The sequence below is a fragment of the Dryobates pubescens genome, chromosome 13, assembly GCF_014839835.1.
Source record: "Dryobates pubescens isolate bDryPub1 chromosome 13, bDryPub1.pri, whole genome shotgun sequence".
NCBI classification, from domain to species: domain Eukaryota; kingdom Metazoa; phylum Chordata; class Aves; order Piciformes; family Picidae; genus Dryobates; species Dryobates pubescens.
Window position 1 is genome coordinate 25,933,781 of NC_071624.1, and position 25,256 is coordinate 25,959,036.

A 25,256-nucleotide genomic window follows, 5' to 3' on the forward strand; every position below is an offset into this window, starting at 1 on the left:
ATGGTCCTGCAGTTACCTCTGATGCTCTCTTCCATGCAGGAAGGTGAACAGCTTGCTTAAAGCAATTCAAAGCCCAGATTTTAACCTACAGACAACTAAAATAACCCCAAAGAGTTGTTTGTTTGCTTGCTTGAAATAAATTCTTTCAAATTTCCCTTTTCCCCTTAAAAATCTGTACTTTTCCTGCCACTTTTTGGCCAAAATGATCCACAAAACCTGTAGCTTCCTTCATGTTTGTGCAGCCATCCCCTGGGCTTTCTAGCTGCTAGATGCCTTAGCAATGCCATCCTGCCTGGGAGGAACTCTTGCCTTCAGTTTTAGATGCCTTAGCAATGCCATCCTGCCTGGGAGGAACTCTTGCCTTCAGTTTTAGATGCCTTAGCAATGCCATCCTGCCTGGGAGGAACTCTTGCCTTCAGTTTTAGATGCCTTAGCAATGCCATCCTGCCTGGCAGCAACTCTTGCCTTCATTTTAACCCCCTTCTGCCAAACAAAAGTGATTCTCACTGATTTGGTTTTAACACCAAGCAGACACTTCTGCTGCTGCTCTTCATTTTATGTGGCAGGACTTCATGACACAAAACTCAGGTGAAAACAAAACAAAACAAACCCAACCCCAACCCAACCCTCTTACATTTAAATTTTTAATGATCAGTGGCTAGTTGGAAATAATTAATTGTTTTTAAGGCAGCTGAAAAGTGATCAAAGCCAAGGCAGTGAATGCACCGCTGTCGCCACCCTTCACTTCAGTGCAGTGGGGTGGAAATGCAGAGAAGTTAATTGCTGTCAGCAGGGACTTTTTTTCTTTTGGGGAGGGGGTAAAGGGGGAAAAACACAAACAGCTTTTCTCCAGCAGACATTCTGACTACTAGAAGAAGCTGCTAAATCCTGCAATGGTCTCTGAGGACTTTGCAGCTCTATGAAATAGTCTGTAACAAATTGAGATGTCAAGTAAGAAACCACACACCCCACACACCCTCCTCACCTGTGACTTGCTCTTATTTAAAACCCCATGGGAGGAGAATGCACAAAGCCCTGAGCCCAGCAGAGATGCTGTGACCTCCTCCTGAGCCCACTCAGGTACCACAATACACAGCATAAAATATGGCTTTGGGTTGAGCTACCACGGACCAGCCCCTGGTGGGAGCATTCAGCTGGAGAAGGAGGTGGGAAAAAAAATAAAGATGTTGTGCATCAAAAAGAAAAAAATCAATTTCCTCTACATCTCTATTTCTCAGGCTGCTTTTCCCAGCCAGCTGGCAGGTTGAAGCATTTGCCTTGTGATGTGCTCCTTTGTTAATGGTGTGACTGGTGTCAGAGCAGCGCCTCTGAACGTCATTATCCCGATGACAGCGGAGCGCCGGCAAGGCACGAGGTGTGGCTGGGGGAGCGGGTGCATCCTCGGCTCACCCTGGTGTTACAGCCATGGAATTCCATGGAAAACCAGAGTTCTGCAGAGCTGGCATGTCACTGAGGGCCGGCTGACCCGAGCTGGCACCTTGCTGCTTAGCAAAAGACAGGAAGTCTAAGGCAAAGATTTATGGAGGTCTTGGGGACCTCCCCATCATCTTGGCTGGGCTGTAGACAGGGATGCAGAGGGTGGAGACAGGGAACATGCCCTGCACTGAGTTTCTCAGACTGCTTGCCTTCTGTTAGAGGCCTCTTGGGTGTCTAACACCTCTTTGCTGCTCCTAATAAGGGCATATAAATGTTTTCCTCTCTGTCGTATTTGTCTTCCCTAAATTGTGCCATCCCCATGGAGGCTGGCCAAGGGAATGGGAAGCCATCAATAAAGATGACAAGGGTTTTTGCACCCATCTGTGCTCTTCCAACAGTTGTAATTACAGACATTTAAAGCAGAGACAGGGTTTTACCCACGTTTCTGAGCGCAGCTCTTATTTTTAGGCAGCCTAGAAGTGAGAGACAGAACCACTGCAGCGATGCACAGGGAAGGAGATGGCTCCAGGGCAGTGATTTCTGCAGCTGGCTATGGAGCACCCTGGACACCTCATCCTCCCCCTTCTCCCACATCTCCCTGGGGTATCCACATGTGGGATGCCCACAACCCAGAGAGGGCTGTGACTGTCAACGCTGCTGCAGCCCAAAGCAGAACTTGTGGTTAATCACTCCCTTCCCACGAGCCTCTCTCACCACCAAACCCACCAGCTCATGGCAACACTTACTTATTTTAAGAACACACTTAAGAAAGTGGGAGCTTTCTTAAACACAGAAGACAGAGCTCTGCCCTAGATTAGCTCCTGAAAAACACTGTCACTGCAAGACAGCAGCAGCAGTGCTGATGGGTGGTGCTGAGGCCAGCTGCCTTGGTCAGGAGAACTTCAGCAAATGCACCAAACAACAATAAAACTGAAGTGGGGAGCCCAGGAAAGTGAGGTCAGAGGCAACCTTCCTCCAGCTGATAAAATTCTTGCTTGCCATCCACAGCTTACAACTCCCTGACCACTACTGAACACTTGGCCAACGCACTGCTTAGGCAAAAAGGCATCATCTCTTACCGGGTTTGGGGATGAGTCCTTGAAAAGGCCTGTGGAAAAACAAGGGGAAAAGGAGATTTCAAAGGAAATGCCACTGGGAAGCCAACACACCTGGACTGAGCATCTTCCCCTGGCCCAGGAAGGGCTGGGGCTCAGCCTGTCCTTTACAATCTGTGCCAGGACTCATGCAGAAACAGCAGGAGCTCTGCAGGGAAGGAGTCCTTGTGGCCCTGCTCACAGCAGCAGATGCCCCATCAGGCAGCATGGCCCAGCAAGAGGGTGATGGAGCCACTCCTGTACCCATTTTACCCTGTCCCACACTGCAGTGATACAGTGATAAACTGCTTTGCCACCCCCACTTGTGTCCATCCCCTGCCACGAGTGGCCAGTGCCCAGGGACTTCACAAGTACTGTGGGACACCAGACACCGCCTTGCACCAGCCATAAACCAAGCAACATTCCACCTGTCTCAAGCCTCCTAGAAAAGAGGTTGAGATTTCTTTGCACCACTGCACCAAGCACTGTTTTCTCCTGCCAGTGCCCTCCCCACTGCCTCCTCAGGCAGCAGACAGGAGGAAAGAGCCAGAGTCTATATTTTATGGTCCCCTTCTTCCTGTTGAACCAAGGCAACAAAGCTGGTCAAGGATCTAGAGAACAGGTCTTGTGAGGGACTGAGGGAACTGGGATTGTTTAGTCTGGAGAAGAGGAGGCTGAGAGGAGACCTCATTGCTCTCTACAGCTCCCTGAAAGGAGGTTGCAGCGAGGATTGGTCTCTTCTCCCTAGTATCAGGTGACAGAATGAGAGAAAATGGCCTGAAATTGTGCCAGGGGAGGGTTAGGCTGGAGATTAGGAAAAATTTCTTTGCTGCAAAAGCGGTCAGGGATTGGAACAGGCTGCCCAGGGAGGTGGAGTCACCATCCCTGGAGGTGTTCAAGACACGTGTGGACATGGCACTGTGGGACATGGTTTGGACAGTTTGATCTTAGAGGTCTTTTCCAACCACAGCCATGTCATGACTCTGTGATTCTACCATTAGCTGCCAACTTGATTGCTGTCTCGGGGGCTGGAGGCATTTGTGGCATTTGCAACCCTGCTCCAATGGGGCAGGCAGAGCTGGGGGTACTTTGAGGTCAGTTCCCTCCTCTCCCCATCCTGCTGGGCAGGGTTGCTAACACCTCTCCCCACACACCTGGTCACAGTGAACTTGATTTTATCAGCCACAGCCAATATCCTCTCCAGGTTTTGCGAGCCGAAGGTGCATGGCTTCCTGAAGGGGATCCCGGGGGGCAGCCCCTCTATAATCACTGACCCTGGATTGCTCTTGATCCTCTTGTATGGCACTTGCACAGGGTACTTGATTCCCAAGGCCTCACCTGCCAGAGAAGTGAGCAGTAAGCATGCAGGACATCAGGGATGCCATTTCCTACCACGGCTCTGGCTCCATCCCCAGCCCCACCAAAGCACAGCACAGCACAAGCAGCCTGCTCAAGGCACCCTTTCAAGTCTCAGATCAAGGACCAACATCTTCAGGCCACCTTCACAATGGGAGTGGAGGGGTCCCAGGGCAGCCATGTGCACGCAGCAAAGCTGGTGAGGCTGAAGAGAGTCACTGCCCTGCATGGGTGATGGCCATGCAGTGCAGCAGAAGGGCTGTAAAGCCACTGCTCTTTGCTTTGGGACATCGTTTGCAGATAACTCCAGCCACGTTCCCTCTCTGAGGTCTGGCTGCAGGACTGAGGATGCACAATTCCCTGCAAGTAAGTTCTTTTGTGGGTACCTGGGAACCTGCAAAGTCTGACTCCTGCCTAGAAGGTGGAGATAACAGCATTCCCCTGCCTTGATTGGTAAACAGCAGACACTGGAGCAGGCAGGTTGTGGGACTACCCTGGGTAGGTGCCCTAGAGACAGGAGGAGCAGCATCTCCTGAGAGTGCTTGCTATGACCCCTCCTTACTCCCTTCCCCACCTCCCATCAACCCCCTGCACTCCTACAGCTCTGCAGCTGAATTTACCACTGCTGTTCTTCACAGAGTGGGGTGGGTTAAAAGAAAAAAAATCCACCAAGATGTGGTCAAGGAGGGCAGGCAGGCAGGAGGCATGTGGCATGCTCCTCACCATGCCCCCACCCAGTGCTGTGTAGAAGCTGCCTAGGCAGCAAGTGCCTGCAGCAAAGAGCACCAATTCCCAGAGCCACTTTTCCCTCCCCAGCCCTCCAAGAAAGCACCTGGCAAGGAGGAATTGGGAAGAGTGGGGAGGAATAAGGGGGGTGGGAAGACAGGAGGGATTAAGAGGGGGATAAAGTCAACTTTCCCCACTGGTTTCTCACCATATTTCTTATTGAAGAGGTCCTGGACTTGCTCCCTCAGCGTGTTAGCAATGTCTATTCTGGAAAGCCTGGCATCATAATTTTCTGTAAAAATAAAGAAACAATTATGGACTTCTGCTGGTAAATTAAAAGGCACTCTGTGACTTTTAAGCAATGCCATTTTCTAATTATAGGAAAGTCCTTATCTTGCAATTAGCTAATCTCTGGAGTGGGCCATTCAAAGCCCTTAAAAATAATCTAAACAGAAATATGTGGTTGGGTTTTTCCCCCCACCCCCCCACCCCCCCCCCTTGCTTGTTTGCTATGAATAAAAGCTGCATGAAATCAAAGATTCAGTTGTGATAATTACCAGCATTAAAATAAAACACACTCCAAAAGCCTCTCTGGAAAGCCAAAGCCTTTGGAAAACCTCTGTTCCCCCCACTGCAAACCCTCACAGCCCCCCAAGGAAAGGGATGCTCCAGTTGAACAGCCCTTGTCCCCAAGCCCAGGAGCTTCTCACCAGCACTCCTTCCCCAACAGAGCCAGCGGCTGCTGCACACCAGAAGGGAGCAGTGTTTGTACAAACATCACCCAGGTGGAAAAAGCCCCAGAAAAGGCAAGGCCTGAGGCTTGCTAGACTTAATTATGCATCTCGCAGGGTCAGACAGGGAGATAAGCAAAGCCGGTTAAGTAGGACACCATCAAGAGCGCTTCAAGACTCTTCCTTGGACCTACAGGACTGCCTGTCTTGTCTTCTGTCTGCCAGTCCTTCCCATCCTCTCAGCCCACCTTCTCCTCTCTTCCCTCCCAGAGGGGCTGGAACATTCATGAAGAAAGGCTGAGAGCTTGGGTTGTTCAGCCTGGAGAAGAGAAGGCTCCACGAAGACCCTACTGTGGTCTTTCAGTACTTTAAGGGGCTGATAAGAAAGCTGGGGCCAGACTTTTTAGCAGGGCCTACTGTGACAGGACAAGGGCTGATGGTCTGGAACTAAAAGAGGGAGATTCAGACTAGAGAGGAGGAAGAAATGTTTTGCACTGAAGGTGGCGAGACCCCGGCCCAGATTACCCAGAGAGGTAGCAGAAGCCCCATCCCTGGAACCATTCCAGTGGAGGTTGCATGGGGATCCAAGCAACCTGCTCTAGTTGCAGATGTCCCTGCTGACTGCAGGGGGGTTGGACTGGATGACCTTGAAAGGTCCCTTCCAACCCAAACCATTCTACAAGCCTATGATTCTCCTAATGTTGCCTCACCCTGCACCCTTGCCAACCCATTGAGCCCTGACGCCAGGCAGCCACTCCCTTCCCACTTCTGTTTGCACTGTGCCCCCAAAGGGGCCAGGGACTCTGCCTCAAGCCCCACAGAAGCCTGCAAGCCCTCACCTTGGAAGCTCTGCCTCTTCACGGCGTCCTCCAGCAGCGCCTCCCCAGAGTCCCTCTCACCAGCGGCTGAGACAGGGGACAGAAGACGAGTTAGGAATCGCGGTGCCACCGAGGGGGAGGCACAGGAGGGGGCCACAACACGAGGTGGGGAGGGAAGGCAAGAGGCGCAGCGTAGGATAAGGCTCTCACTCCTCTCCTACCTCGTGCTCAGGGGCCCGGCTGCCGGGCGCCTCGCAGCCTACCTTTGGCTGCCGGGCTGTCCGACGCCGGCTCCTTGACGCCCTCCGCCAGCAGCTCCGGCCTGGAAAACAGCAAGCAGCAGAGGGCACGTGTGTGACCTCCCTGGCTGTGACCCCCACGGCTCCTCCATCCCCCAGGACAACGCTCTGGCAGCCACCGACTGCTAGCCGTGCCCGGCAAGCGCCACTCTAAAGCTCCGGCAATGCAGCAGGGGAACTTTGGAAGCAGTTCTCATGCCAAGAGACTTTAGGGAGCTGATGTGATGCTTCCCTGGGAGGAGATTCAAGCTAGAGATGGCTGAGCACTTTAAATCAGGGGTTAGAGACTTTGAGGAGGCAAGATCCTGCAAGTTTCTTTTTCGTTTTCATTCAGTCCCCCAATGCCTTGGTCACATCATCTCTCTCCTCTGCAAGGGAGGCTGAGTCAGCATTTGGGTGAGAAACCCCCTCCCAAAACACCTAAAGGCACTTTTAACTCCATCTCTGCTGGAGCTGTTCCCTCTTTCAGGGCAATGTTGCTGTGTTATGTCAGTCATGGCATCACACAGCCTTTCCAGCTCCTGTGACATCTCCTGCTCACCAGCACAATGCCTGCAGCATCCCATGTACACATCTGGACTTCAGCCAGAGCTGCTTCCCACAGGACAACCCTCACAGGCTCCCCAGCCCCTCTCTGTGCCCCACACCTGGGCACCCTGAAGGCTAAAGGCTCTGGCTGCTTCAGCCACCTGTGGCTGCTCCCTGCTGCTGTGGCCAAACCTTTGCAAAAGCAGGTTAACACCCTGAAAGGCATCCCAAGGAAGAGATGACACCACCACCACCACCGCCTCTGGGAGATGGCTCCAACCCTTGGTTGCTTCTAATCAAGCAAATTTCGTGAAGCTGCCCAAGTGAGCGATGTTCCCCAGGACACTGCAGAGCAGCCAGAGCTCCCAGCAGGAACATCCTCCCTCCAGGGACGGCTGCTCCCTCTGCCTTACCTTTTAATGACAAACTGGATGTTGTTGCTTGCTTGCAGGATCTTCTTGAGCTTGGCAATCCCAAAGCAGTTGGGGCGTCGCAGCAGGATGCCCTCTGGCAAGCCCACCACGAACAGGTCTTCAGGATACATCAGGAACTTGGAGTAGGGAACTTTGACCGGCTCTGATATTCCTATGGCTTTGGCTGCATGGGGACCAAATCTCATTAGCCTGCTGGACCCCCCTGTTGGGTCACAGCAGCAGCAACATGCTATTTGGGTAGGGGTGTCAAAGAGGTTTTTGGAGAGGTGTCACTCTGTGCCTGGTGGGGATGTCCCTGACACTGTGGACACAGAATGCAGAACAGAGCCAGACAGCCACCTGGAGCTGGCTTTTGTGGTGTGCTGTGTTAACACAGACTGCCTTGCAGTGCACACATCAAAGGGGCTTCCTCTAGAGGTTGCAAGAATATCTCCACAAGGCAATTGGGATCCCACATCCAGACCTCCATGGATGTCCTGCTACCAGATCAGGGGGCAAAGAACACTCCTGGAGTGTCCTGCCAGCCTGTGCAGCCTGACATGGTGAGGGCTCCCCTTGATCTGCCAAATATTGCCAAAACCCAGCCAACAGGCAGTGCCAACAGTGCTGTGTGGCCAGAGGTGAGAAATCAGCACAAAATCCTATGAGTGTGGGCAAGGATTGCCAGGCTGTGACTCCAGAGTGGGGAACATCGAGTGCCATCGCTCTGCTGGCTGAACCAGCTGCATCCCCACTGCTTGATCCTGGCCTTTCTCCTTCCCCAGCCACTGTGGGCTCTGCTTGCCCAGGGGCTGCAGCTCAAATCAGCCCCTGTTTTTGGGGGACTGCCAGGCACAGCCACATCTCCTGCTAGTGCCAGCCTTTCTGCCAGCTCTCAAAATGCATGTATCACCTCACTTGTATTTTTCTTCCCAGGCAACCAGCACCAGAACAAGAGGACACAGTCGCAAGCTGCACCAGAGGAGGTTTAGGCTGGATGTTAGGAAGAAGTTCTTCACAGAAAGAGAGATTGGCCATTTGGATGTGCTGCCCAGGGAGGTGGTAGAGTCACCATCACTGGAGGTGTTTAGGAAGAGACTGGATGGGGTGCTTGGTGCCATGGTTTAGTTGATTAGATGGTGTTGGGTGATAGGTTGGACTTGATGACCTCAAAGGTCTTTTCCAACCTGGTTAATTCTATCCTAGCCTAGCCTATCCTAGCCTATCCTAGCCTAGCCTAGCCTAGCCTAGCCTATGTAACCTTTCTCAAAAGGGCTGAGCAGAGCATGCTGAGTGCCAGCCCCTGGCACCAGGGTCCCACCAGCCTTCCTGAGCCACACCATGACCACCTCAGGTGGAAAACCCTGTCTGGTATTTCAAACCAGCGATGAGGGGAACCACTTTGGTCTTTCCCTCTGCGGGAGGAAGGCTGAAGGTCATGGCAGCAGTTCCTGGGCTGCAGCCAGCAGAAAAGGCAAGGAGGAAACCAAAGGAAGAGCTGCAATAACAAGGCCCGGGGAGATTTCAAATGCATTTGTAAGCCCAGCAGACAGCAAATGAACAAATTAGCTTGCACTTTTACTCAGATGCTGGTTTGGAAACGGGAGGTGACATTTCTGAGCAATTAAGGAGGTCCCCATGGCAGAGGCCAGCGCTGGGCATGAGGAAGGTGTGTTAATGAGCAGCTTACCGTATCTCGTGTTGAACAGAGTTTCTACTTGTTTCCTCAAATGACTTAAAACATCCCCTATGCCATCTGAAGAAAGGGAAAAGAAGAAAAGGAAAATGCAAAATGGTCTGAGAAACCTGTTGCTTCCCGGCCAAGTGACACCCAGCACAGGCAAGCAGCCCCTGGCCACGGGCTTGTTACACCCTTGGCGGGCCTCTGGCAGCTGACTCCAAGCTCATCCCCACGTGAGGAAGGGCAGTGATGCCCCTGCCACACAGCTCTGCTAGGAGCAAGAGTTATAGGGGAAAAAGCAAATCCAGGCGAGGGAGGGGAGGACAGAGCCTGGGAGCAGAGTGGTGCTCTTCTGTGCTGAGCTCTCCAGAGGGTGAATGCTTTCTTTGCCCAGGAAACCCAACCCAAAATAAGCTCTGTGTTCATCCACCCTTCCCAAACACTTGCAGTGCTTAGAGCTCATTTTTGCACTCACCTGAGCCCTCCACCTGCTTTTCTTCATGCCGTGACTCTTCGCTGGGCCCCTTCTCTGTCCCTGCTGAGGAAGAGGAGGGTTAGCAGCAGCCAGCACCAGCAAAACCAGACCAGACCCAAGCAGGAGGTCCCTTGCAGCCACCCAACCACCCCTTCCCCTCACTAAGCTCTGAGCACTCATGCCAGTGTAGGCTCAGGCTGGTAGCATCTCTCCAGGAGCTGCACAAGCAGCATGAACCCATTGCCTACATCCAAGAGGTCTGCCTGCCCTTCAGTGGGGGCTTCTTGGGACAGGTGGGACCCAGCACTCAGCGCAAGTGAGGGCAGATGCAGCACTGGTACAAATCCCCCAGGAAAATCCCACTTGTGAGCTGGGATTGCACATTCTGGGGCTGGAGAGGGGCTGGCAAGGAGCAGCAGTGCCAAAAAAGCCATCAGGTTGTCTGTCAGAGCTCCCAGCTGGCTTGGTTGAGGCCATGACTCTCGACACAGGCACTGGCTCCATCCCCCTGGCTCATAAATGGTGTTTTCTCATTCCTGACAGATACACGAGCTCCTGTGCCCCTGGGCAGTGTCCTGGGTGCTTCATTCCTGGTACCTGCTACCGTGTCTAGGATGTACTTGGACTCCTCTGAGGCCAGGTGCGTGGGCACTGGGTCGTGCATCTCCTCCGAGCCAGGCGATCGGTCTGTGGACAGAACCCCAAGGGGAACTTTGCTTTTGATGTCAGGGGACACTGCCCCAAACACAGGGTTCAGAAGCCATTGGCTCATCAGCCAGGACTGAGCAAAGGGCTCCTGAGAGCCTTGCACACCACAACCCTGCACCAGGAGATGCTCCAGGGGTGCATCTGCCTTCTTTCTCCCTCAGAGACCACCCAGAGGTCACCCCTGAAACAAACACAAACCTCTCAGCTAGAGGGAAAAGAGCAAATATTTCTTCCTAACCTCTGTGGAAGGTGAAGAACAAAAAGAGTTCAAAACTATTTGCTTGGTTTAATTTCATCTCCACACTCAATTCTGGCTTAAAAAGTTAATGCTGCTTGACTTGGCTACTCCACTGTGGGAAACCATTCCACTGCTGCTGCCTTCCTCCCCCAAAATCACACCTCCTTGGGTTGGGTTTCCTTGTGTCACCTGTATGCCCTCCTCAATTTAACCTGTCTCCCCTCATGCTGGATTCTTCCAATGCCCTCAAAGAGCTGTCCAAATTTAGCTTGAAATAAGCCTTCACCAGTTTAAATACTTCAGTCAGGTCACCTCTTAATGATCACCTCACAGGATAAATAATCCCAGTTTCATCAGTTTCTCCCTGTAGGTGAACACCTTGTTTCTTTTAATCCTCCTCCCTGCCCTCAGCTGTACTCCCTCTGATTGAACTCAATCTTCAAATAAGGTAAGAAAAGGTGGACTCTGGACCTGAAGTATGATTTGCCTGGCACTGGAGAAGTGATAACACCTCCTTCCCTTCCTCCTCCTCCTCCTCCTCTCACGCACTGCCAGCTCACCACATATTAGCTTTCTTCTCCTCCATTAACTACCACATTGAAAACTGGAATGCTTGCTCCATCACTGCACCTTGTTCCCTCTCCTTCTACATTAACCATATGTTAAGTCCATTCTGTGATAATCCTGGAGTGACTCCCCAAGCCTACACTGGGTAAGGAGACTGCTACCATTTGAGATCACACTGGGGCAGCAGGGCTGGGCGTCACTGCTGTCCCCAGCACCCTTGGGCACACTGGAAGTCCTGTTGCTGCCCTCATTCTGGTGAGATCATTAATTAATGCTTGTAAAGCACACCGAAAATGCAAAGTGCTAACTATCCACTCATTAAACTCAGAGGATCATCCTCCCATTTGCTGTGCTGTCCAGGTCAGCTAAGTGGAAAATGACTGTCACAGCTGCCCCTCAAACATCCAACCACTTGTCTCCATCCACCACCCATCTCCACTGATCTCTCCAGGCAGAACTACGGGGAAATGCATCACTGCCACCAGCGCCAACATGTCTGCATCAGTGCCAACATGTCAGCATCAGTGCCACCAGTGCCAACACGTCTGCATCAGTGCCAACATGTCTGCATCAGAGCCACCAGCACCAACATGTCAGCATCAGAGCCACCAGCACCACCACGTCAGCATCAGTGCCACCAGAGCCAACGTGTCAGCATCAGTGCCACCTCGTTTTCTGGACATGCTTGATATTAAACCTTCCTTAGGAACTCTTCATAACCAGGCTGTTTTCCTAAACTAAGGACCTCATCCAAAGCACCCTGTGCCCTGTGCCTGAGACCCTCCAACCCCACATGGGAAGGAAAGCAGCAAACCAGGCTTGCTTTCTCCAGTGGCAAGGCAAGATGGAAAAGCAGCGAGGGAGAAACTGAAACGAGAGAGCCCTGAGTCACCTTCCACTACCCTCAGGAAATCAGCTCATTCCCAGTATGCCACCTCAAATGATTTTCAGTAAAGAAAGACCATTTCACAGGCACAGGGGGACCTTCTGTGCCAGGAGATACCCTGCAAACGCTTCTTGTCACCGCAAAATGCCGAGAGGCGATGCGGCAGCCCTGCCCGCGCAGAGGCCACTGCACGCAGCCGGTGCCCAGCACCTACCTGGCACAGTGATCTGGATGATGTCCAGCTCATCCGGCTCGATTTTGATCTGCCTGATTCCACTGAGCTCTCCTGAGGTACCTACAGGGGAAAGGCAACACAAGGCAAGCTGCCAACAGGAACTGGCAATGTGATGGCTGCCCACCAATGCGGGCAGGGAAACCACGGCCGGCTGTGACTGTGGGGCCAGCTAAGCATCCCAAAGAAGAGGCTGGAGGAGGCCCTTAGTGCCATGGTCTAGTTGGTTAGATAAGGTTGGGTGATCGGTTGGACTTGATGATCCTGGAGGTCTCTCCCAACCTGGCCAGGTGGGCCATGACAGGGAGATATGTAAAGGACATCCATGGGCATGGCCTCTGCATGGAGCACAGCTGACTGGAGCTGTTGGTGCCCTTGCACCAGCCAACAACCTCGTCATGTGCTGGTTTCCTGGCCTCCTTTACTCCACATCTACTGAACAGTGATATAAAGACCTTAGAGAACTGCACTGTGGGGCAACCAGGTAACTGGTGTCACACATCCAAGCAACTCTGCAGGCAGCTTTCTCTGGTGTCCCCCTCCCCACCCCCTCCATATCACTACTTTGCAAGAGAAAAATGAATTATTCCTCACCTGGTTCACAGCTTTCAGAAACACTACACTTGTCAGACCTGGAAGGGAAAGGCAGACAAGAGAGGCGGTCATGGAGCAGCCAAAGAGAGAGCTCAAAACCCAGCAGTGTGGGTAGGACTGACCCTGCCAGGAGGGAGAAACACTACAGCCCCCTGCCATGCCAGGCAAGAGCTGAGGAGAGATCTCTGGGCACTCTGCACCTACATCCCAGCAGAAGCATGGCAGCTGTACCTGCAGGGGAAAGCCACAGTTTGCAGACTTCCCTGCAAATAAGTCCTGCTCCCAAACCCTCCCTGGTCCTACACCACTGCTGATGGCAGCTCTGCCTCTAGATATTGATGGATGTAAGCTCAGCAGAGAGCTCCTGAAAGCGAGAGGGGCTTTAAGCCCAAAACTTGGCTCAGTCCATGGCGCTGCGGCAGAGAGCAGTGCAGAGAGCATCATTGCAACACAGTTACTCATGGAGCTAAAGCAAATAGGGAGAAAGGGAAAAAAAAGTCAATTGATTTGGTAAATATTTATTCTGCTCAAAGCTTTTCTCCCCTGAAAACTGGGCACTGTCCCAAACTTGCATCTACAGCTCACATCTACAGCTCACTTTGCCTGCTCAGGAATTTACACAAGGTGTTCAGCATCCAAATGAGCTCTGTCTCTTTCTTAAGCAAGAACATCCACCACTCCTTGGCAGGAGGGAAACACACTCCTCCCTGATGCTGGTCCTTCAAGGGGAAGGAAAACCCTTCTGAGCCAGCACCACATCCCTGTTGGCTCGGGAGGGATGTTCAAAAGCCTTTCTCGCCTGCCTAAAGCCACTCAGCAGCGTCCACAGAGCCAACTGTGGGCAACACAAAGGGACCCAGGAGTGCTCTTGAAATGTTCTTCCTAAATGTGGTGTGGATAAAAAAAGATCTCTGGTCTGGAAAGTACTGGAAGGGTTTTAAAGTCTCCCGCTTTGGGGAGGAGGGTTTCCCTGGGGAGCATGTGTTCCCCCTCGCAGTGTCTGGCCCTTCCCACTGGAGTATTGGCACTGTCCTGTCCCTGGAACTGGACTCTGACCTGGGTGAACCACAGCTATGGAAATGCTCTGCCCCTACCAGGCAACAGAGGCTCCTCCTTTGCAGGAAGAACAAAGTGGGATTTGAATATCCACCTACACTTTCCCTGCAGAGGTGATACCCATGCACTGGGAGGTCTGGGAAGACTGAAGTTTACCCTTGGGGTGGGCAGAGCCAGCTGTGCACACACCAGAGCTGCAATTTGTCATCCCCTTGGTGACCAGAAGTGCACAGGAACCTCAGGGTTTGCAAGCACACAGCCTAAATCAGGAACAAGGCTCACAGCTAGGACAAATTTAGAAGGGACCTCAGGGTGATCTTCAGGTTGTGCCTGATTTACACCAGTGGCAGGTGGTCAGCCCCGTGCAGTCCACATCACAGCACCACCACAGGGAGGGCAATCCAAATCTAGATGGATACAAAACATCCCTAAACCACTTTTCCCCCTTCTAAAGTGGTTTTACTGCTGCAAGCAACCCCTGCCTGACTCACTGCTGGAGTGTAGCAGGTGAGATGGGGACAGTGCAGCATCAGTGAGCGCTGCACAAGGACCACAAGCCTCGGGCCATCCTTGGAGCTCTGCAGTGGCAAACCTCAGCTCCCACAGACACATGGTGGCTGCTTATCTACCTACTGCTTTGCAGAAACCTGCTTGGCAGCCCTAACATCCTGTCCTTCCACCTTCTTGTTTCCAGTCACAGCGATTCAGCTGCACAGTGGGAGCCTCTGTTGCAAAAATTAGAAGTGTCCTATTTGCAAATGTGTACAAAAGAATGGGAAAATGAGAAGCCTCAGGCCAGGCTTCAGCCCTGCAGCCTGCTTAGAGGCCAGTGGGATTTGAAGCATCACCACTTCCCCTGGCATCCAGTGAGCAACAGATGCTCTGCTGTGCCCGAGTCTAAATGCCTCCACACATGGAGACATTCAGCAAGGTGCAGAGAGCAAAAGGTAGCTGAAGAATGGTTGTGTGGCTAAGCCCCAGGTGAGGATCCTGGAGATTTAATTCCCCACAAGAAGACCAGGGAAGCGCCTCAGGAGCCAGCCCAGCTGAGTTCCCATCGCAGACATCTCCAGATAAGGCTCTCATCCACAGTCCCTTCATTACTAGGAAGAGAACTAGCAGGGTTTGATTCCTCTGACCCATTTAAAATGGTTGGAAAGGGCTGATTCACCCAGTGCACTGAGCCTGTGCTGCTGCTGAAGGGTTCCAGAGTCACTCAGGCAGCCCTGCTCCAGCACAGACACCCAAAGGCAGGTGCCACCAGTCTCCCTTCACCGGAACAGGTGAGCAGCCACAGAGCACCACATCCATGTGTCTTTTAACTACCTTCAGGAATGGTGACTCCACCTCCTCCCTGGGCAGCCTGTTCCAATGCTTGTCAACCCTTCCTGTGAAGAATTCTTTCCTAATATCCAACCTGAAGTTCCCCTGGCACAGCTTGAGGCCATTTCCTCTTGTACTGTCACTTGTTGCATGTCAGAAGAGACCAAGCCTCCCCTGGCTCCAACCTCCTTTGAAGCAGTTGCAGAGGGTGATGAGGTGTCCCCTCAGCCTCCTCTTCTGGAGACTAAACAACCTTATTTAAAGTGATTTTAAAGGTCAATGTTGGGGCTAAGTATTACCTTGCTTCTAAGCAGCTGAAGCAAACCCAAAGAAAACTGGAGCTACACAAAGAAAAATACCTTCTGGGTCTCCCAGCATGGGTTGGAAAGCAGCACTACACACTCCATGGGCTCTGCCAGCATGTTACAGACCAGTCTAGCTCATGGCATGGTTGGACCACAAACAGGTAGTCTCACAAAAGGCTCCTGCCCTGCTGAACTCTGTAACCCCACTTTCATTAAAACCTCTGTTAATCCGCTATTAGTCTCCCTGGGAGCCTCATAAACAGCACTTCACCAGCAGGATGCTGGGTTACAGTGAATCCTTGGGCCATGTTTTACACCAGAGATTGCTCCTGCAGATAATCCCAGCCTGCCCAGGCACAGCCCTGATTCCATCAGGTTTTTGTACAAAATCAGTGCTTCCAAACGGTGTTATTCTGCCTTGGAGAAGGATGGAGGTGCTCAGCCCCATCCTGTGCCAGCTGCAGGGGTTTGGAGGGAGGCACAAGAACAATTCTCTTAGAGCCCCACAGCAATGACCTGCTGGGCATGTCAACACCCCCAAAACCACTCTGTGAGGGCTGTCACTTGGTGGTGGGCAGGGAACAGGAATGCCACTTACCGGCTGTTGGCCTGAGAGGTCCCCGCCAGGTCCAGAACAGCCCCACGGTGTGGCTCGGGGGAGATCTCCCCAGGGGGGCTGGAGGGCTCCAGCTTGGTTGGGTCTTTGGTAAATTTGCTTCCTGGTGCAGGATGGGTATGGAAGGAAAAGCAAAACCTGAATTAGCAGCCTGCTGACAATGCAGCTTTTGCAGCTTTATTTTCCCCTCCTCCAGTCCCAGAGCTGAGGCTGGGCTGGGGCACAGGTTACCAAGTGCCACCTGCTTGCAAAGAGAAGAGCACAGAGGTAACCAGGTCTGTGCATTATAAAAAGAGCAAAACTTTTGCCTAAACCTCATTGGAACTAAACACGTGCTGGGAAGTCCTGCAAGGGATGGAACACCTCCAGAAAGGGCTGGATGCTGGGACAGGGTGCTGAGAGGTGGGGAAACCCAGGACTGGCCATGGACCTTTGGAGCAAGCCCCAAAGTAGGGAAAGCCCTGTCCTAAGGGAGGGGATGGGAGCCTGACGAAGTCCAGAGCAGCAGTATCACAGAGAGCCTCATCCCACAGCTCCCAACCCTGCATGCAGTGGGAGAAATCTCTGCTGCAGCGACGCGGAGGGGGGACAAAAGCATCCTGTCACCATGAGAAACCTTCTTGCTCCCTTCCCTGTTCCTCAGCAACCTGAAAGGAGCTGAAATGAAGCCTCAGCAATGACCTTGGAGATGAAAAGAGTGATCTGAAGGCAGGGTAGGAAATGAAAATCGGTCAGGGAAGGTGAGCAAGGAGCTGAAGGATTAGTGCTGGGGGAAGGAGGGAATGAAATTATGCCACAACCACGTAGGTGCCTTGTTAAACAGCTGCTGCCAAAGGCCCTGTGCTGCTCTCAAAGTGCCACTGTCACATCCCCACCCTTCCAAATCACATCCCATCCATGGGAACACAGAGCCTCTTTCCTTTCAGCTCCAGCCTGCAAGGAAGGGCAGGGCTCTGGGCAATGGGACCAGCAGCAATACAGAGCCTTAAAGACACTATTTATCCAGCGACAGTAAAAAAAAAGGCTCCTTTTAATTTGTGCTTTCTATGGACCAAATCTTGCTCTTGCAGCAGTGAAGCCTGCCTGAAGCTGCTACCCAGGGGAGCAGCAAAAATAGGTTTCCTAGCAGTGGTGGGTATTTTAATTAAAGGGTGAGCAAAACTGTCCAGGGAAGCTTTGGGATACTTTGCAGTTGGCAATTTAAGCTACAGCTCTGCTCAGAAAAGAGTGTCTTTGCAAAAATGGCACCTCCTGACTCAGCAGATGCTTTGCCTTTTGCTTTTTTTTTGCCCTTTTTTATTTTTTGCACAGTCAGATGTGCTGACTCCAATCACAAAAAGCCCAGGTTTAATGTGTTTTGCTTCTGGTAGCCCTGCAGGGACCAAAGCAAGGGAGGCGGGGGGTGGGGGGAACTGTCACCCACCCCAGTCCTGCTGGCTTTGCTTCCTGATCTCCTGGTTTCCACTTGCACCTCCCTGCCATACAACCCTTGAGCTCAGAGAGTGGTGCTTTCCATCTGCAGCTCTTGAGCTGAGGTGCAGATCTGTGTGCTGCCTCTCACCAGGTGTCAGGCAAGCATGATGGATTTTCCAGGAAAATCCAGGCATCCCAAAAGACAGTTCAGTGCTCCATCCCATGAGAGTGGGTTAGATCTTAAAAAAAATCATTTTCTTGAGGGAAAAAAAAAGGCATTAATGGGACTGGAGACAAGGAAATACCTCCGTGGAGGACGGACTCCCTTCAGGCCCTGCTGAAGGTCCCCTTAGGGTGACTCTGGTGTCATTATCCCGAAGGAGCACCCCTGGGGCTCAGGGCTGTCATGGGGACACAAGGGTTAACTTGGCACGTGGAGATGTCAGAAGAGAAGGTGGTGTCTGGAAAGCTGCCAGAATTTGGAGTTGGCAGCTTGGGAGAAAAAAAATACCAAGATACCAACCCCAAAACGTGTCTTTACTTGTGAGCCAAGCCCAGGCGACATGGAACAGCGCTGGGTGGTGATAAACTCAGGTGCAGCGCCGTATTTCAGGTGAGCCCTGGGGTGGTGGGATGGGGGCAGCTGCTGGAGCAAGAGGCAGGTCAGCCAGCACCACCACCTGTCTCCTTTTACTTGCCAAGAGGCACAGAGCCTGGCTTCTCCAGCTCAAACCAAAAGGAGTGGAAAGCACAGGGCAAAGAGAGCCACAGGAATCCCCTCCCCAGGGTTTTGCCACTGCAAAAATAACCCCAACAAAAAACCAACAAACCAAAAATGGACTTTTGCTGGTTTGCTTTTAAAGCCAGTCAGTGGCTGGATGATGCTAGCACTTCCCAGCCAAAAAAAAACCCACAACAACAACAAAAAGAGAATAATTTAGCAGTGAGGAACCCAGCAGTGATTTTTCTTCCTCTTGAAAGTGCAGAAACATGCTGTGTGTGCCTGTAGCAGCAGCTCAGTGCAGTGCAGGGAGGCTGGACTTGATGATCTCAGAGGTCTCTTCCAGCCCCAATAAATCTGTGATTCTGTGAGCCAGCCCAGCCTCACACACTGCACATTCCTCGCTTAAGCCTTCAAGGCACTCCTGAAGGGGTGCATGGTGTGACCTCAGCCTGCTCAGCTGCAGGGCACAGACCTCCTACACTTCTGCTGCTTACAGGTGGCATGATTTCAACTCTGCTTCTCTGCATAATCCTTGTGGGCAATAGAATGATAGAATTGTTAGGGTTGGAAAGGACCTCAGGGATCATCTAGATCCAACCCCCCTGCCACGGGCAGGGATCCCTCACACTAAATCAGGTTGCTCAGAGCCACGTCCAGCCTGGCCTTTGTTGTAATGTGATGGCCTAAACTGTCACAGCCTTAAAAACCTCCAGGGATGAGGCTTCTACCACCTCCCTGGGCAACCTGTGCCAGGGTCTTACCACCCTCATGGGGAAGAACTTCTTCCTATAAATCAGCTTCTTCCAATAAATCAAAGGGACGTGGAGAAGAGAACGTACCTGTAAAAATTCTCTCGTCGAACATCCTAAGAGGGAAGGCAAACAAAAAGAAAAGAAAAGGGGAAAAAACAGATGAGGTGCTTCTAATGACTGAATTTTAGGTGTTATTAATGAACAGCATTAAATCAAGTCAAACCAGTCATTTTATTCACTCCCTTACAAAAAAGGAGAATAAGGTTTTCAGCTAAAAAAAACCAAACCCATAAAAGGCCTTTCAGCCTGTTGTGCAACCAAGCAATCTTCCAGCCTATGCAGTTTCACTAAAGCACCTTTAAATCTGCTTACAACTCATTCTCTTAATTTAATTAACTTATTAAATGAGGCTGCTCTAGGCTGGCTTTGCCAAAAGAGAGAGTAGGACCGAAGGAGCTGTTGCTGGACCTTCACTTCATACACAGACCACGGACCAGATGTCACTTGTCTCTCAACTATCATATTTTGATGCCACCTACGATATTTGGGAGCAAAGTGTGTTCAGGGCCATGTCCCACAGCCTGATCCAGCTCAGCACAGCCAAAGCAGTGCAGGACAAAGAGGCTCCTCCACCAGCCGACATCTGGAAAGTAAATTCCTTTTAGGATGCCTGAGCCCTGTTGATGTTGGTGACTTTAGTTCCCCTTGGGAACCTTTAGCTAGAGTTTTTCCACACCTCTAGCAGGGGAACAAGTGCTGCACAGGCAGGGACTGAATAAAGAAATACATTATAAAGCAGATTTTCCTGACAGAGAAGCAAAGAGGGGTTGTGCAGCATAGAGCTAACTGGGAAAGCATCCACTCCTCCTCCAGTGCAAACACAGACACCAAGACTCTACGCCCTGCCTGCAGGGGACACTTCTTCATCATCATATATATCAGGTGTCTATAAGTGATCACCATTAAACAAGGTATGCTGTGAATATGGATGTTCTTCCTTCCACCTGGAAGCACAGCTCCCATCTGCCAAATGCCTTTGGAGGGAGTCTTTGCATGATCACAGTCCCATTACCACCTGAAACACTTTGAGTGGCACCAGCAATGTCTGCCTGGACTTACAAGAGGGTGGTGAGGCTTGGGGGAGGACCATGTTACCCTCAGCTCTGCCACAGTGGTGGAAACCAGAGGCTTAGGGTAAAAAGCATTTTGGGTGTCAGAACAAACCCTTTGAGCACAAAGGGAACGCAGCTTAAATCCCCAAGTCCCCTCACGGCCGGGCGCTCTCCCCTGCCTCCCAACCAGCCACCTTTTGATGACAAAGTGGATGTTGTGCCTCTCCTCCAGGATCCTTTTGAGCTTGGGGACACCATAGGTGCAAGGCCTTTTGAAGGGAATCTTGTCTGGGATGCCGATGATCTCCACGGCCTCGGGGTCGCAGGCGATCTTCCGGTACGGGACAGGCACCATGTGGTCTAACCCCAAGGCTTCAGCTGAAAGGTGAACCCGGGGTTTTCACTTAAACACCAGCTTTTCCTTTTTACAGGTGATAAAGTGAAGCTGTCAAGGCTTCAGCTCAAGCAGAGCAAGTGCCTCCTGCAATCTTCTCCTTTGCTTGTCCCAGAAGGTGAGCCTTGGGAGCAGCTCGCCCATGGGAGATGGGACAAGGGGAGACAATGCAGCAGCACACGTAGCTAAGGGCCCTCCAAAACCCCCAAACCTGCCCAGCACTGCTCACACCAGGGGTGAGCTGGCTCACAGGCTGTTCCCAACCTCCCCATAACCACAGCAGGTCACTGAGCTACATAATATACCCACTCACCTGGACATGTGCAACCTTCTCTAGGGGTTGGACTAGATTCCCAGAGGTCCCTTTTACCCCCCCCTACCCCCACCCCCATGCTGGGATTCTGTTCCACAGCACACAGACAGTTTGTAAGCTACAAAGCACATTGACTCACGAGTGACACAGCACACATCTATAGCCTGTCTACAACTCAGGAGATGCACAGTGTGGTGAAGGTGGCACAGCCAACAACCTTCAGCCCATCAGCCCGTTCCCAAGCAATTCTTGAGCCATAGAGCTGCCCAGACACTCAGGAACTAACCCAAAACCCTGTGGCAAGGGAAGTTTAAATGACACCCAAAAGCCATACAGGTGGAAAAAAGCAGCTACAACAAAGCCAAACTCCTTCCCCCCCCCCCCCCCCCCCATGAATTTAAACCAGCAGCTTGCCACTGCTCCCCATCTCCTGCCTGGGTGTTCTGACCCAGCCCAGCGCACCACACTTCAAACTGGGGCTGGTTTACAGCCCAGTTATAAATTCCTCAACGGTGGCGGGGCAGGGGGAAGAACTGCTCCAAATGGAAATATTGACATAACCTTCAGCAGACACCCAGAGACTGGGAGCTGCTGGGCTAAATGTGTTAGGAAGAGAAGGGAGCTCTAGCATATGGCTTCTGCTGCTGTGTTAGGGAACAAAAATGATTGCTATATAATGATATGCAAACCACAAGCACTGCAGATGCATAATGGGATATTAACTCCTACTCACCATATCTGCTGTTAAACAGAATTTGCACGCACTCCCTAAGGGTGTTGATATCTTCAGTTTCTTTTATAAAACTGTCCCACTTATCTATCAAAACAAAATATAAGAAATAAGGAGCTTCCATATGGCTGGTGCACAGCAGATGCACTTTCCTCGCGCGAAGCAGAGCAAGATTGTGCTGCTTTGAAAGAGAAACAGCGCTTCTTCCCCCTCTCGCTGAGGGGATTTTGCCAGGCTGGCAGATACGGTCTGGGCTTCCCCAGCCCCAGCCCCAAGCAACCTCCTCTGCAGCCCTCCACGTGCAAAGCAGATTCCTAAGAAGTGACCCCATAAAACTTCTCAACCCTGCAAGGAAAGACCCTCCGGGACAAAAGCAAACTCACCCTGGAACAAGCCTCTGGAAGGCACAGCCATTTCCCAGAGGAGCTTTTTCATCTTCTCCTCTCTTCCAACTTTCCTACCCTTATTTTTATCTTAATACAGGCAAGCAGGGGGTTCTGAGCTAAACACCTCAGCATTTTTAGGCTGCGTTTCCCTTGGGCAGGGTGGAGGTGGGCAGAGAGCAGAGCCTCCTCCTCACTGCTGGTGCCCCCGGGCGCTGCTGCAGAATCACTCTGAGGTTAGTGGGTTTCAGCTGTTCTGAAATACCATCAAGTTTTGGGTGGGTATTTGCTGCAGCTTGGGCAAACAGCCTCACTCAAAGGCATGCTTCAGTGCCCCGTTCAAGCATCACGGAGATGGTAGGGATGGACCCAAGCAGTGATAAAGGTCTTGGCTGCAATGCCGAGATGCTGCGGCATGTAAAGGGATAAAATTCCCCATTGCAGCATCCCAGCATCTCTGCTGGGTCCCTGCACAGCATGGGGATGGCTGGGAGACTGCTAGGGAGAGACAGGGAGGGGGAGAAATCTTGCCCTAAGAGGTGGCTACCAGCCACCTCCAGTACTGGAACAGGACACAGACCTGTCTTGTCATGGACAATGGAGAAGAGGATGCGCTTGGACGAGTGCACGTTCTGGATGAGGGGACCCCCAGAGACCGATGATTTCTGTCCTGGACAAGAGGGGAGACAAAGAAAAAAAGGCTGATGAAAGCCTGACTGATGCTCCAGGCACCCAAACAAGCCCCTGGGTGCTGTTCCCTGATGGTGACGTTGACCTGACCCTGTTGTCTCTCCTCTGGCTGCCTTGGTCTGTGATCTCTTGGTAGGGTCCTGGCCAAACTGAGCACCCACCCCCACATCTGATCCTCCAGCCTCACAGCACAGCACCCAGCATTTCAGGAGGGGGGGAAAAAAAAATCATAGAATGGTTTAGGTTGGAAGGGACCTTTAGAGGCCATCTAGTCCAACCCCTGTGCAGTCAGCAGGGACACCTGCAACTAGAGCAGGTTGCTCAGAGCCCCGAACAACCTGATGGTTCCAGGGATGGGACATCTACCACCTCTCTGGGTAACCTGGGCCAGGGGGTGGGCTTTGCAGCAGGCTCTCAGCTGAGAGCAAACTCCAGGCTATTACCACAGCAGTCGCTGTACTCCTGTGAGGAAGGCACCTTCAGCTCTGCCACCGGCCGGGGCAGCAGCGCCTCGCCCGCGCTGGGCCCCGAGGACATCTCTTGCTTTAGGTCGACGCCCATCTGGGTCGGCAGTGAGACTCCGTACAGGAAGTTTGCGATGGCAGACGGAGCGTCCTGGCTGGCAGGTTTGGCCATGGGGCCGTTGGCACCAGAGTCCCGGCCACCTTTGGAGGTGAGGGAGGTACAAGTCAGCTCGATGCTGGGGTTTGGCTCTCGGCTGGGCTCATCTGCCGGCCTGAGGGGAAGGAAGGGAGAAGAGGAGGAAAAAGCAGGTTCCTTTGGGTCCATGGTACCGCTAAGCTGGGACAAGCAGGGATCTGCAGGGAGAAGGAGAGGTACGTCTGGGAGGGTGGGACACAAGGCACTGCAGGATGCTGGGCTCTTTGTTTCAGAAAGTACAGCCATCACCCAACCTCTTCCAGCTTCTTCAGGCACCTGGAGTGGTTCTGTCTTCTGTAACGGGAGCAGGCTGGTCTTAGTTCACAGCATTTGTATTAGCTGGGGCAAAGATGCCTAGCTCCACAGCCTGGTACTTTTAAGGAATAAAGCAATCTGTGTGGCCACAACCACTTGCCCCCAAGGCTGATGACAGGCTCAAGGGGGACCTCTGTCAGTCCAGGGATGAGCTTCAGACCAAGCAAGCCCTTGTGCTTCACATGAGTCAGGCAGCCACAAGCTCACAGGCAGCTCACATTCTCCGTGTCCTACTTTTAGCTGTCTCAGCCTGATTTTCCAGAAGAGCCTTCAGAGGAGGTATTTGGTAGCTCTCAGTATCTCTCTGAACAGATCTGAGGTGCTTCCAGCCAGGCAAGCACAGAGGAAACGCATCTAGAACTGCCAAGCCCCTCGCGAAAAAGCAGCCAAAACGGGGAGCTCTGCCCGCCACAACTCCCCACCTCTCTCCTCCTCTGGCGTTAAAAATCCCATTTCAGCCTGGGAAGAAGCTTGCAGCATTTACACTGGAAAGGCCTCTGGAGACAGAGAAGCACTTAGCTTACCACAGCGGAAACCTCGCGGAGCCACCCAAAGCGATGCGGTTGCTGCACACCTTTACGTGTGCTTATTCTAGGAACCAGGCCAGAGCGGTCTGCAGCAGCCCAGCACCCAGGAACCTCCAGGAAAGGTTGGGTTTGCCCCTGCTGGACCCAGGTTTATGGGTCTGGGGGAGAAGCTGGGACATAGCAGGGGACCTTCATGTCTGCCCTACACAAAACCTCTGCCGTCTGCTGGCATTCTAAGAGCTGCCATGCCAAGGGCTCGCTGCCCTCCTGGCCCTTGGGGATGCCCCAAATTACCTTTTGAGCCTGAAGCGGATGCTGTGGCTGTGCTCTAGGATGGCCATCAGGGATTTCACATCGTACTCCATGGGTTTCTTAAAGCTGATCCCCTCAGGCAAGCCAGCCACTGCCAGCAAGCCTGGCTCTTTCAGGAACCTCTCGTAGGGCAAAGGGACCACGCTGCTCTTCCCCACAGCTTCACCTGAGGAGGGGACAGAGTTACACACTGATGGACACCCCACACCCTTGACCACGGCCCAGCCAGGCTGGGGGAGCAAACACAAGAGTAAGGGATCCTGATGGAAACGTTATGAGAAGAAAACCTTTTCCTACCTCTGCACTAAGCATGCGAGGCCCTGCAAGCTCTAAGCACTAATTAATAACAAAGCACACAAAAGCCAATAAGCAGATGTCTCATCTTTTGGGTTGCACAGTAAAATCCTCAGATAGGGTCACTTGGCACGAGCCCACTCCCTGGGAGCACCCAGACGTGTGCCAACAAGGGATGCGGCTGCTGGCAAGCCAGGAGGTAGCGGAGAGCTGACAAAGGAGGCGGAAGGGCTCGCACTGATTTTTATCTCATGTTTACTGAGATATTCTAGGAACCTGCTTTTCAGTTGGTTTTCTTATTTTACCTCCTGGAAGAATGGGAAGTTCTTTGATTGCTGGTGGGCGACTCGATGCGCTTTGACAGACAAGAATAAAACACCTCGGCAGCCCCGCTCCAGCCCTCCGCTTGCAACACCAACACATCTGACTGCACCATCACCCCCAGCAGCCCTGAAATCTCACCCACTCCTCTGGGTGGTGGACAGGATGTCCTGCTGTGTCTCCACCACACAGGGCTGGCTCCCTTGCATCTCTGACACCAAGCCAAACTGCCT

General features: G+C 52.3%; 1 protein-coding gene across 1 annotated transcript in view; it reads right to left on the minus strand.

The window, feature by feature from the left end:
* Window positions 1–25,256, minus strand: part of GTF2IRD1 (GTF2I repeat domain containing 1) — a 71,944-nt gene that overhangs the window by 12,184 nt on the left and 34,504 nt on the right. Inside the window, exons 5-22 of the mRNA XM_054166371.1 lie at window positions 24,391–24,574; window positions 23,038–23,330; window positions 22,485–22,574; window positions 21,525–21,608; window positions 20,279–20,462; window positions 19,060–19,085; window positions 16,066–16,186; window positions 12,784–12,821; window positions 12,172–12,252; window positions 10,156–10,245; window positions 9,559–9,621; window positions 9,093–9,158; window positions 7,403–7,586; window positions 6,426–6,484; window positions 6,184–6,249; window positions 4,822–4,905; window positions 3,686–3,869; window positions 2,517–2,545 (exon numbers count right to left, since the gene is read on the minus strand). Coding sequence (XP_054022346.1) covers window positions 2,517–2,545; window positions 3,686–3,869; window positions 4,822–4,905; window positions 6,184–6,249; window positions 6,426–6,484; window positions 7,403–7,586; window positions 9,093–9,158; window positions 9,559–9,621; window positions 10,156–10,245; window positions 12,172–12,252; window positions 12,784–12,821; window positions 16,066–16,186; window positions 19,060–19,085; window positions 20,279–20,462; window positions 21,525–21,608; window positions 22,485–22,574; window positions 23,038–23,330; window positions 24,391–24,574 — 1,926 coding nt within the window. The remainder of the gene's footprint in view (window positions 1–2,516; window positions 2,546–3,685; window positions 3,870–4,821; window positions 4,906–6,183; window positions 6,250–6,425; window positions 6,485–7,402; window positions 7,587–9,092; window positions 9,159–9,558; window positions 9,622–10,155; window positions 10,246–12,171; window positions 12,253–12,783; window positions 12,822–16,065; window positions 16,187–19,059; window positions 19,086–20,278; window positions 20,463–21,524; window positions 21,609–22,484; window positions 22,575–23,037; window positions 23,331–24,390; window positions 24,575–25,256) is intronic.